We start from the raw sequence: 13003 nt of genomic DNA on the forward strand, positions 1-13003 counted from the left end.
TGGCCAAGAGGTCTCAATTTTGCAGGCTATGATCCATTTCTACAATCGGCATCCTTACAAATACTAACTTTTTAATTGTTTCTGTCATTTGAGCAACACTGTTCTACAAAACCGAACTATTATTGACTGTTTTCCTGTACGTTATTTATGTTTCAGCACTACAAAAACTCATGTTACATGTCAATATCCTCGTTCCTTCAAGTTCTCACCTCTCGCAGAAGCAGTCCAACAAGGAAATACCTCTTGCAATAATCATCTGTCAACTCACAGTCGTGTACACCACCAAGAGCTGAAGGAACGAAATGATCAACGAAAAACAACAGTCAATAATTCCAAGTCCTCGCGAAACTAACAGCTGTCAGTAAAAGTGGGTCCACAACATGTACATACGAGGAAGAGCTACTTTTGCAATGCCCAGAAAGAACTTTTGTCCACAAAATGTGTTTCACTCAAACTTGCAGAGAGAGGTAATGGGGCTTGCAATTACATGGGTCTTAGCTAACTGTGTTGTAACCTGCAGTGCAGGCGTCTTATTGGGGCGAGTTAGCGCTACAACCTTGCGACTGCGTATCATTCACCCCCTTGGTAAAACTTTCTCTCTCTCTCTCTCTCCAGTCTTCCACTGCATGAAAAATTCAAGATGGCGGCCAAACTTTTTACGATGTGAGCGCGCGCTCGAAAAAATCTCGCCTGCTCTGCAGGCTAACTGTGTTGGGAATTGCAGGCAATGTTACAACAAAAACTGAAAACAACAACCGACAAGCTCGAAACAAGTATTTTGTTAGCTCCTTCCCATATAACATATATCTTTTAAAGAGCGATATAAATGTGTTACCGTTTATTAAAACATTGCGTTTTATGTGGCGGACAAATAACGATTAAGTATGATAGAATAACAACAAAGAGGAGGTAGCAAACTATAATGAAACTTGTCAATGTTAACATACTTCTCACGTCCAATGGTAAATTAAGTGGAATGTAATGTTCGTGATTACAGACCACTTGTAGAAACTCGAATTTGAATTCCAGCATCTGAAAAGCGAAGAAATAAAACCACGTAAGCCAGAAGATCAAAACATAAGTGATTGTAACACAAGTGCAACAGTCACGCCATCGAGCATTTTTCTTCCAAAAAGGGAAAGTATTTGGCAAACATAATAGATGGCATAAAACAAAGAAACCGCTGTAGACCAGCCCAGTTCCAGTGGTTATATAGCTCAGTTGGAAGTGAAAAAAGACTGAAAACATTTTATACCTGTGTATCAGAGTCCTTGAACTGTTCAGAATAATAACTGATCATTTGAAAGACAAATCCGCGGTCCAAGTACGTGAAACAGTCCTAAAAAGAGATGCAAAATCAACTGAATGAACCAATGAAATATGTGGTACGGCCCGTCCCGCTACAAGTTGGTTTGTCCTTCAGTTGAGGAAGCGGTCTACTTTTCTAGCTCTTATCAAATTTATGAGCATAAAATAGATAATAACTAATAACAAATGCAGTGCTTGAACGGAGACAGGCTTAACTTGCTTGAAAGAAAAAGACAAGAGGTTTACATGAGGAAAAAAAATGGCCGTTTGGTAAACAGTGACACTTTCCCTTCAGGCTCATGAATATGGCAAACATGTTAACCTACTAATCCTAGAGTCCTTGACATACCTTGGTGAAGCAAGCCAAGTGGAAATTTGCCTCCTGGAAGAAAAGAATTTAAAATGAACGTTAACTGGATGCAGTGTGTTTTCACCGCAATGGGTAGGATTTTATCGCGTTTCAAAGATGGTTAGGCTTACATTTGGCAGGTATACTTTGTGTCTGAGGATACTGCGTCCATACGGTAATAACGTCAAATAAACAATGGGGCGTTTTGCTGGGTGAAGGGGATTACTGTGGGAGTGTTTACAAATAACCAAAAGAACAAATGCAACAACAAACACAAAGCAAACCTTAGCTATCTGAGGCTGGTCCTTCAGTCTGCTGATGATCTGTGGTACAAACGCTTGTAGGAAATTCTCTAAACAGCGATTATAGCTTTCTGGGAACCAGCTCTCGCGGTTCATTCTCTGTAAAGTAACAAGCACGAAGCGTAAGCCATCGATACACCACTCTTAAGGAAAATAATAACTACAAACCGTATCGTCCTTGAGATAGAAATAACTTAACTCCTTTTCACGCGCTTGAGAGGCTGATTACGGCAATTCGCGTGCTCTCAGCTCGTTTGGGCACAGGCTTGTGATAGTCAATGAAAAGATATGGAGAGAGGATGGGAATAGAACTATTCCACTTTCGAAAGCTATAAAGTCTGCATGTCAAATTTAAAAAGGCGGAAGCAAAGAATCGATTCGCCGCCACAAAAAACAACAACAACAACAACAACAACAACAGAAAACAAAACAAAAAGCAAAGTGGCTGGCGTAACACATTACCAGCGTGATTTTAGACTAAGCGACAATGCAAAACGAGGAATGACACAGCATGCTTAGTGAGACGTACACAAAAAAGATTTACCTTCAACTTGTCTGATTGTACGAGTGTCTGTGCCATGCTTTTGACAATTATCTCGAAGAAAAACCACGACAGCTGTAAAAGTAAATAGGTAAATTACTCACTATACCGCCAGTGTTCTAGTAAAAGGCAGTTGCCAAGATAATACCAGGGCTTACTACATGACTGTGAAAATGACTTTCGTATGATTTTCGTGCGATTGCATTCAGTGCAGATTTATGTGGCGCGTTCGTAATTTTCTCAGTCATGTAATAAACAAGCAATCGTATGATAGGTAGAACAATTAAGGATTTACACCACTCGTAATGTTTGAAAAATCTCTAAAAATTGCACGTAACTTCATGTACATCCTTAATCCACCGTAGGAAAAAAGATGGCGGCTGTAAATTTTACCACAATGCCTTGCAATAAGGCACAAAGAAAGCCAAATTTTTTATAACATTTGTCCCTGTTCTAAGGACATTGAGTAGCCTAGGTTTGAAGATTTTATGAAGTTTCTGTACGTTTTTATCAACGTTGTTAAGGTTTTCGTGCGCTAAGAACTATGGGTAAATGTACCAGTCGCCATCTTTTTTCCTACGGAGGACTGCACTCGCATTCTTACGATTACCTACACTTACTCCGAACAAACAGTCAGTTTATTTTTAAACTTTGAGAAACACTTTGAGAAACAGGAAACAAAGTCTAACACAATTAGGCCTCTGATCCTGGGCAGGCATCAAAGAACACGAAAAAACCCTACACCCCATCCCGCCCCCCATTCTCCCCGCTTACTGCTCTCCCTTCTCGCTTCCCTTTCTATTTGTATTTTGTGACAGTGCAATACCTTCATAAGATCATTGACCACCACTGGATCAGCGCCAGGTTTAAGAGTCGTCATCAGGTATTTTGACAGCTGTTCGTGAATTGTTTTCTTATTGTCCAGAGTCTGCTCGGTGATGAACACGTACTGAGACGAAAAAAAAAGGCAAAGGAGCTCAACAAAAAGAGTTGACTTCAGTTTACCTATTTTAAGGTCAGATACATAAACAAAAACTGTACAAGTGTATAACAGGCGGTCAGAGAAATCTGCCGAAGCCAGTCGGCGAAACGTATTACAACATTTAAGAACAAGATAGTTCAACATGCAAGCAATACATAACGAAGCCAAAGGAAATTTGAACTAGTATGTTGGCACTCTTAGAGCTATACACACCTTGACATAAGATTTCAAAGCCTCCAGTCGATTAACCCCGTGAAGTTGTGCCGTTATGCGAATCAGCACCCTGAAACACCACAATAAGTGCGCAATTAAAATTGAAATTACAAGCCCTGCTTAAAACTTAACATAGCTAAGGTGCAACTACGCGTACTAATTTATTGGCACGTGCAAAATTTATTTCGCTATTTTAAAAAATATCCTCTCTTCATATCTTTAAGCCTCTTACAAAAGGCTCCTCTCATTGAATATATTGTAAAAGGAAACGTCAGGTTGAGGGCAAGAGACAGCTAACTTATCAGGCTACATGTAAGTGGGTAGATTAGACAAACAGCTTCGACGTCGATTTTGGAAAATCTCCCAAGTGTTCACAAACTCATAATTTTCCAATGAAAACCAAAGGAAAGCGCTATTCCAAACGTTACCTCTCCAAGTGAAGCGTAACAGCGTAAGTAAAGTAAAGCGTAACTCATGTGCCTCAGTGATAAAACAGACCCAAACTGTGGGCTACCTTGTCATCCCACGGCCATAGTTTCAATCGCGTAAATTCACGTACCTGACTACATTCAATGAGACATCTTCGTTTGCCGTGACGACGAGAATGTGAAACAGTTGGTTGAAGATGACGGGCAGGAACCTGGCCACGGAGCCCACATCAACCGCATTGAGCACCTACACACATGGAACAGAGAGAGATGAAAGCAACACAAATCATGAGACATAAGTTAACCGAAGATACTTGAAAGTTAAATTCCAAGTCCTTCCAATAGGAGTCAACCTTACGACCTTAGGCACAAAAGTCGTACGCTCTAGAACTGAGGGCTATTTTTTTGTTGTTGTTATCTCTTGTTATTGTCGTTGTTGTTGTTGTTTTTCTGCGACTCGTGAGAACTAGAATAAATAACTAGGTTCAACGAACTGTCAATCTTCCCACGTACGTCTATTAGTTCTGTCGATTAGTTCTTAGACGCGACGCGTTTAGATAAAGTGCTTGTTTTTGTTGATTGATTGATTGATTGATTGTAGACTTGCTGCAAGTCGACCTTCCCTTAATTATCCCCCTCGAGCGAATCAATGGCGAAACTAACAGATTGGAAATATTATTAAAAAGGAATTTTGACAAGGACTATTAGAAAGTCTAAAGGAAAGAATGCTTGGAAAGAAATGATACTAAATGTTAAGCTTGGTAAATGTGTATCAGTCAGTAACAAAACCTCTTTAAAGCATCATACAGAATACCAAATCTTCCTTACCTTTAACAGTTTAACCATTTCAATGTCCGTAGCAGGAGACCCGTCAAATCTTTGACAATGACGGAAAAAGTTGTCCACTTCAGGATCCTAAAAAAAAAAAAATCCAAATTATTATTCCCGACTATCAATTACCGCAAGAGACATGACTGAGATACAGACAACTACTTACAATATCAGCCTTGGAAAAAGATAATAACAACACGGCGATGGTGATATAACATTTTAGTATAAATCTATCAGCGTTCTGTCACGAATGCCGTTCTCTGATTGGCTACGCTACTCACTATAGATAGTGAGTAGCGTAGTAGTGTACCCTTGTTAACAAAATGACGGCCGCTTCTTGGCGTTTTTCAAGTGTCTGTGAAGAGCATTAGATAAAGTTTTCAACGACTAGTAGATTTATACTAAAACAGATTATTCGCTCTCTATTTCTATGCGTGATAGTTGGCGAGAGCGCAGCCTGAGAAATATCGAAAACTAGAAATCTGTTTAATAGAAACACCATTTTAAACCATTCAACGCCCATATTTTCTTTGAACTATTTTCTGATCGTGAACACTAACCTGGGTGTTGACGGTGGAAACCAGTTTAGTACACACTTTAAACAGCGGCTTCTCTTTGTCGACCCATTTCAAGTCGGGACCGGTTGTCTGAAAAAAAAGAAAAAAGAAATACAGATAACAAAACATTAAATACCTCTAAATTTCAAAATACACTAGAGGTAGGATTGGAAGAATTTGTAAGAAGGGGACACACAAAAAAACAATCAAGAAAAAGGCGCTGTTTCCACGTCAGAAAGTAAGTAATTCGCTGGGGTGTTGCTTTCTCACTTATGAAATAATGACTCTCCCTGCTGTTTCGCAATGGGCCATTTCCCATTACCTTGTACCTCTGTTTCAAAACAAGTCTTCGTGCAAAACCTTTGTTATGAAAATAAGTTTCAATTGCATGAAAATGAACCTGTGGGCAGAACTCATTTTCATATCAATGGTTTCGCCCGTAGACTCGTTTTGACACTGAGGCAAAAGGCAACTCGGAAATGGTCTATTGAAAGTAATCCCCGACCGAGAACTCACTCTGCAAGTTGTCACACAACTTCGTTTTTTTTTTTTTCTTCTAGATAACGGGGAAACACAACACATGAAATATTCACCTTGACACCATGCGATTGCGACAGTTAGAAGGAAAGGTTTGAACAGGTCATAATCATCATTTACAACACTGTACCTTTCTCAGTCCTGCAAAGTAAGCGGACAGGTAGTCACGAGGGGCTGCTTGTCCAACCAGGAGATTAGTTTCGTCCGTCTTTATACTGTAAGAAAAGAAAACATTAATGTGTAATGTGAGATACAAATAACCGCCGAAATGGGGGAGGGGGGGACTTCCTGATAAAAAAGACGTGGGTGCTTGACGTACCTTTTAAGGGTTAAAAACGCGATTTTGGTACCTCTTAGGGTGTTGAGCCTCAAAAGGTCCACAACGGGAGCTTTCACAGCACCTTTTAGGGTATTGAGCCGAAAAGTATATGACAGGAGATAATATGTTGTTTTAGAATTGGTACCTATAGGCGAATCTTTGCTGACGTCATTGTTCACATTTTTCCTCATCAACATACGACTTTGCGCATAGAAGGCATCATGCTAGACAGGATTTTACTAGAAAAACTTAAAGAGTTTGTGAAACTTAGTAAGTGGTGAAATTTTTGGCTCTTTGGGTGTAATATTCGAGGAGAAATTGGCTTTCAAAAACATCAAAATTTCTGTGTGGCAAAAGCGCTAATGAGCTCATACATTCTTTGTAAAATTTTGAGCTTTTCAACCCTCGTCGCCCAAAAAGTATTCAATACATCGCGCTCAAATTCCTTGGGACAGTTAATCGTGCTGTGCCCTTTCAATATTCAGTATTAATCTCTTTGTAGCTCCATCAGAAACTGTATCGCTTATGGTACTGAGGCAAATATTGTAAACAAAGATTCTCCTATAAGGGACGAAAACCAATTCAACCCACGCTAACAAAACAAGACTTTTGTACAAGGGGTTCTTTTCAAAATTTACGACGAGCACCCCTGTCCTTTTTATATGGGAGTCCCCCCGGGACAAATAAACTTCCCATGTTTGTATGTTGAAACGCAGCGAATTAGTGTGCTAAAGACCACGCCTTAAAAATGTCTGTCCATGAGATGTCCATAAACCTTGCGGTCTAAAGTTCCGGATATAAATAACACCACTGGCGAGCCCGGGGAGGGGGGGGTACTCCCTATAATGGCCTATATGGGGAGACTCAGCCCGAAAGGAGTACCTTTCCTGTCAAAATGTTATACAAAAGGGTAAGGGGTTGGACCTTTGCACGGAGCCTCCACGTACAAAACTTTGCAGAGTACCTAACCCCTCCCATCCCCCCCCCCTCCGCTCCGCAGGGGGGGGGGGGGGTGAGAGCCTATTTATTCAATGTGTTCTTTAAGTATTCCTGACATAAGCACGGTTCTTGGGACACAAAGTCATTGTTGCGATGAGCAAATTACCTACAATCGAAGGAAACATCACTTGCTGTAATATAGACAACATTTTTCACAACGCAACAAGGTGTAATTGTAGTTCAATTGTGGGTATACTTACAGTGATCCCTGAAGGACTGGCATCCACGCATATCCAACTAAAAAAAGGCATAACGGCAAAGAAATGTTACTATGATTACTATCAACATCAAACGAGAATAATGACGACAACGAAAATGACAATAAACAAGAGATTTCCGAACAATATTATGGCTTTGCATGTGGGTTATGTATCCGCTCTTCCTTCCCAGTCAATAACAAGTGACCACATTCTTGGTTTTACGAGTCGAGAAAGCGTTAATACGATGCCAAATCTACGTGTTTCTTTTTGTACTTAAACTGTTGCCACTACATTCAGCTATAAAACACGAGTTTTTGACCTAAACTGAGGAAATTGAAGTTCCAAAACTTTAACTGCGACGTTATCATTGCCGGCAACGTGGCAACCAGCCTCCTACGACACGTAGACGTCCATCGGGCTCGTCACGTTGAGGTGTGCGTGACGAGACATAGAAACGGGCCGCCAGGTAGCAAATGGTGGAGTTGAAAAGCCACCGTCTTAGTCAAGTTATCCGTCATCCGTGTCAATACTGAGGAGAAACTGGATGGAGAATTTAATTCAATAACGAGACTATCGCGTTCAGTAACCATAGCAACTAACCTGGTGTTTCTATTGGCTGAGGTTTCCCCTTGACTGACCCGGTGCCGCTGCTACTCTTTGTCTGTTCACACGCGATGTGTTGGAACGTGAAAAACACGTGATGCTTTTCTGTAAGTTGGGTTGGAAGATTGATTTTTACCTGAAAATGAACCGATAAAACGATCACAAACAGTTGAAAAAATACTTTGTCTATTTGTTTGTTTAGCAGTGTCCGCTAGATGCGTAACAGTAACCGAAGGGAGTTTAAGTGTCACATGATACCAGCTGAAACAACGAGAAGGGGCACACAAGGATCGCGTAGCGAAATATAAGTTCCATATCACCAATGGGGTTGACAAAACTTGATATGCCGCGGTTATTTTGCAGACGATTTGAGATTTCGGTTTATCGTAAGAAAAAATATTCTTCTTGGACTACGAGTTAAATGCTCGTAACAAGATAGTAACATGAAAATATACATGCAATCCATGAGAGGTATGGTCAAAATAATGCATTCTCTAGACTACACACCTCTTCGTAAAATGTGGGATTGGTGCAATGATGAACAACGGCAGCAATTGCATGTGTGGTGAATCCAGGGCTTCCCTTCTTCTTGTATATACACTAAAACCAACAGACATTTACGGGAAATCATTGAAGATAATAAAACAACAAACTACAAGTGATGTGTATAAAAAATACATTTACCATATAAACACTAATGGAATACCACATGAGCTTTCGCGCGAAAACATGATATCTTCACCAGTCAAAATAAAATGTTTTTAGAATATCGGTCACCGTTTTTGAAAAGCTCCGTTGTCGTGACGGATTAGTTTTGACTGGGTAGGCTTGACCGTAGAAACAAGAGCTGCATTTCAGTTTTCCCCGGCGTATTGTGGACGGGGTCACAGACACCCTTAGTTTGAGATTCAAGCTTAGTATACAACAATGTAAAGGGCTCCTCTACAACAAACTCGTGCCAACACTGCTACAAAGGTAAGCCAACGCTGTGCCAACCATGAGTCATTGCTGTGAGTGCGAAGCTTATATCAAGTCTCCTCTGACATTCCCTGACTCACAAGAACACTGTTACAAGAAATCTCAAACGACAGTTACAAATGAAACTTCATTGGGAATATGACTGATACCTTTAGAGGCTTCGCATTCTCGTCGTCAGAATCTCTGAATTCGATCTTGACGGAAATATTTCTTGCCTGGAGAGGAAGTAGAAGAGTGTAAACACATTCATTCATTGATTCAATCGTCTCAGTGGAACATTGTTGGGGAACTTTTTTAATTGGAAACTTCAACTGTTTTTTTACCTTTGAGAAAACTTTTTGGTTGCTGTAATTAAGCGACAGAGGGTAGACGTAGAGGTTGTTGGCGTATGTAGTGTGAGGGTGGGCGGCGTCTGGGCATGTCTGACAGAATTCTTCCACTTCAACTGTTGGAAGAACGCTCAGTGAATCATCCCAAGGCTTCACGGGAACGAGTGATGACGTCATGACATCTAACAAGAGACAAGATGCAGTTATCAACCTATGAACCATAAATCATGTGATCTAATCTATCATGACGTCACAGAGGGATATTCTAATGAGTCAACCATCACGTACTTGGAATTCCTTCGACGTATTTGCTGACAGAAATGTGTAAAGTTCCTGGTATAATTTGTTGCTTGAACTTCTCCTTACTGCAATTTAAATAAAAGGTTAAAGTTATAGTCTCTGGTTTTCGTAGCATGCTAAAAGCGACTAAGAGTATTGCTGGTTTTCAGTGTCACGCAATTCAAAATAGATCAAAATCAAAATCAAAACCGGTCAATAGATAAAGTCCAGAATCTGGGAAATGAAAGAAGGTAAATATGCAAAGACTCTCGCCAAAATTCTGGTCCCAGCAATTTTTCTTATGCGAGATATGCGGAGAAATTTTTTACCCAAATTTATAGAGATTTGTATGGAGACGCCGTGCTGGTGCCCACCCGTATGGGCACCAACATGGCGGCCGGAAACCAACAGAAACATCTGTCACTGAGTTTTGCTACAAAAGGGTGAATTTATCCCTCGAGGAACTCTAAAACATTAAAATAATACTTTTTCTAAGACATGAACTGTTCAGATAGCCAAGTTCCCCGAAATAAGTCACTTTTTAACCATCATGACAGCTCTCTAGGCAGTCATGTAAATGCCGCGTCACGCAAAAGCCTAAAAATTCAAGCGTAGTGTATCACAAAACCAAGAACCCATTCGGGGCGAGAATTTGTATGAATATTAGTTTTCAGCTGCTCTTATACATCATTTAAGTAAAATCTCAGGAAGATCAATAGTTTTGTAGTTCGAATTTTGGTGACGTCATGTGAAAACCAGCTATTGCTACTCCCCCCTCCCCCTTCCCCTGGATGAGATGCTGGTCCATCGCAGGGTTACCCCCAGCATTAAATTCGCCAGTACCCATTTATACACCTGGGTGGAGAGAGGTGCTGTGGGATTTACATGTCTCTTTTGGTTCTGTGTCTGAAAGTTTTCAGAATGATAGTTTCAGTTGAGACAGAGATTGAGACGGCTTAATCGTGTTATTTTCCTGGAAATACTCTGTGTAAGACTTCAGGGTCATGTCTGTTGATGATGATGCATAAACCAAGTCATATCCATAAACGTCGCGACTTACGTTGCGCTGTAGTTTGACAAAAGTTTAATCATTTCCTCGTCGCTGAGTTTTTCTCTGTCCTGTTAAGTAAAAGTACAAGTACTGACAAATTAAGATGATTTCCGCTGAACATTCCGGCGAGCAATAATCGCAAAAATAAAGTTACCAAAAAAAACAACCTCATAGCGTGGCAAATATTGTATACAGTTAGCAAGAACTTATGAAGACTTCAGCTCTCAAGCTGACCCCGCGAGAGAAAGTTGTTTTCTCAGTTATCCATATTTTAATTAAAACTGACGTTTGACGTCAGTTCAAGGCACAATAACACGCTTTTGTACATTAACTTTCTCGAGAATGCTTGAGAATCTAACCCCTTATAAAAATGAATTGAGGTGAGATGTTTCAAATTGTATTCAAAACGTTCTCGTGCTATGAGTAGTTTTTTAGTAAACATTTCTGGCCTTATTGCTCGAACTCTGAGCGCAATCCGTCTTAACTTATAGCCACTGAAAGCTATGTTGTGGAACAGCCTTTCTCATGAACTCCGATCTACAGTTTCTTTAAGCGAATTGAAACGTAAACTGCGTCATAACAGCTTTGAATGAGACACGGCACCCTCGAAAAGCAGCTTTAGTAATATAATAGCTTTCTATTCTTATAATACTATATTAATTATTAGTTAGTTTAGTTAGGCAAACTTAGATATTATATTTCTAAATTATGCTGAAGGAATTTTTGCCGTGTATAAATAAAGTTATCATTCAATCAATAAAACCTTGCAGCGGTTTTCAAACTACGTAACTTAACACGCCAACTGGCCTTAAGCTCTCATGTCAACATAGCAATTCTTCTTGCAGCGCTTGATGTTGCTAAAAAAAGGGTAAACAAACCTGCTTGTAGATTGCAGTTATCTCCCCACTTTCCAGTTCGCCTTCGCTGCTGAACAACGGTCTGCAAGAAGGAACACAAACAGACAAAACAGTCATTGATTCGGTTTATTTGTCGATCATGTCTGTTCGATGACATCAGTGAAATCATAGTAGACCTCACTTGCATCCACTTCAAAGGTTGATGTAGACATTTCCTTGTATTTTTGTCCACCCTGACCTTGGCTTGGTGCTAATGCTTGTTGGAGTGTGGGAAAGCAACTGGCGAATTGGCCAGATCTTAAAGATCTTAAACATTCATGATGGCCGCTGTTTGTAGTAACATTCAAATAAAAATTGAGCATGCGATTTCATGAAGGGGGAAATAAGTTAATGCGGCAACCGCAAGATAGACACAAGATAGACAATAAACATCGTAAAACGACTCGTAATGTATGTTACTGTCCTTAAGCTTGGATGGGGGGGCTGGTTAAAATTCTTCGCATCGATTATCATGCACTATACTATGAAAAGTACGAAGACGACCAAAACCAACCTCGCCGTCCAGGCAAACGGCATCACATACTGCCCCAGACTCCTGCAGCAGATCTCGGCCAGCTTGTGTGCCTTTTGAGCAGCCTTTTTCGCGTCACCAGATTTAAGGTAAGGCTCCACGCACGAGCCGATGCTTCCCTGTAAAACTTTCTCTATTCTGATCACCAAGTACACCTCTGGGTGGAGATTTGTTATAGAGAATACTGCCTGGAAAATTAGGAACGTATATTCAAGAATAAGTATATTAGAGAGTAAAAATGTAGTTAAGAACTTCTGGTAACCCTTGTGTTACTTTATTGTGTATATGAATTACTGGCGCTTCAATTCTTTCGATGTCAACCGAAATTTTGAGGATAACGTTGAATCAGAGCCCCAAAGCAAGGCCCCCGTGAAAATCTGTGGACATAAAGTTACAATTCAATATTTCATATACCTGTAGACCATGTTTTATTAGAACGTAAGTTTGCTAACAAGAATGATGGTCGAGCGACGAGAATTACTCGCGCGTCGCAGTCGTTTGACGATTTTCCGAAGATTTCCGACCACTTTCCGAAGATTTTCGAAGATTCCCCCAAAGTGAAAGTGAAGAATGATCATCGCAGTTAATTTTCCAATTTAAGCAATTGGAAAGAAGAAGCCTGAAAAAATCAGGGCTTCAACGGGATTCGAACCCGTGACCTCCGCGATACCGGTGCGATGCTCTACCAACTGAGCTATGAAGCCACACATTGGGAGCGAGGTCAGTTAATTGAGTTCATATCTTCCCGTGAGGAGTGAAATGATTTCGA

The 13003-nt window shown here is 40.3% G+C and overlaps 1 protein-coding gene across 8 annotated transcripts in view; it reads right to left on the reverse strand.

Moving 5' to 3' along the window:
• Positions 1-13003, reverse strand: part of LOC110044950 (dedicator of cytokinesis protein 11-like) — a 66186-nt gene that overhangs the window by 27810 nt on the left and 25373 nt on the right. For all 8 annotated transcript variants that reach the window (XM_089294851.1, XM_089294849.1, XM_089294848.1 and 5 more), the window contains 21 exons: positions 12217-12422; positions 11685-11745; positions 10816-10874; positions 9765-9841; positions 9471-9658; positions 9297-9362; positions 8677-8769; positions 8167-8305; positions 7567-7603; positions 6179-6263; positions 5515-5601; positions 4952-5038; positions 4255-4370; positions 3696-3765; positions 3327-3449; positions 2504-2575; positions 1942-2058; positions 1658-1690; positions 1256-1339; positions 948-1032; positions 210-289 (listed from right to left, as the gene is read on the reverse strand). In XM_089294851.1, coding sequence (XP_089150977.1) covers positions 210-289; positions 948-1032; positions 1256-1339; positions 1658-1690; positions 1942-2058; positions 2504-2575; positions 3327-3449; positions 3696-3765; positions 4255-4370; positions 4952-5038; positions 5515-5601; positions 6179-6263; positions 7567-7603; positions 8167-8305; positions 8677-8769; positions 9297-9362; positions 9471-9658; positions 9765-9841; positions 10816-10874; positions 11685-11745; positions 12217-12422 — 1965 coding nt within the window. The remainder of the gene's footprint in view (positions 1-209; positions 290-947; positions 1033-1255; positions 1340-1657; positions 1691-1941; positions 2059-2503; positions 2576-3326; positions 3450-3695; positions 3766-4254; positions 4371-4951; positions 5039-5514; positions 5602-6178; positions 6264-7566; positions 7604-8166; positions 8306-8676; positions 8770-9296; positions 9363-9470; positions 9659-9764; positions 9842-10815; positions 10875-11684; positions 11746-12216; positions 12423-13003) is intronic.

The sequence above is a fragment of the Orbicella faveolata genome, unplaced genomic scaffold, assembly GCF_042242905.1.
Source record: "Orbicella faveolata isolate gen_17 unplaced genomic scaffold, um_ofav_v1 contig_25, whole genome shotgun sequence".
In the NCBI taxonomy this organism is placed as follows: Eukaryota; Metazoa; Cnidaria; class Anthozoa; order Scleractinia; family Merulinidae; genus Orbicella; species Orbicella faveolata.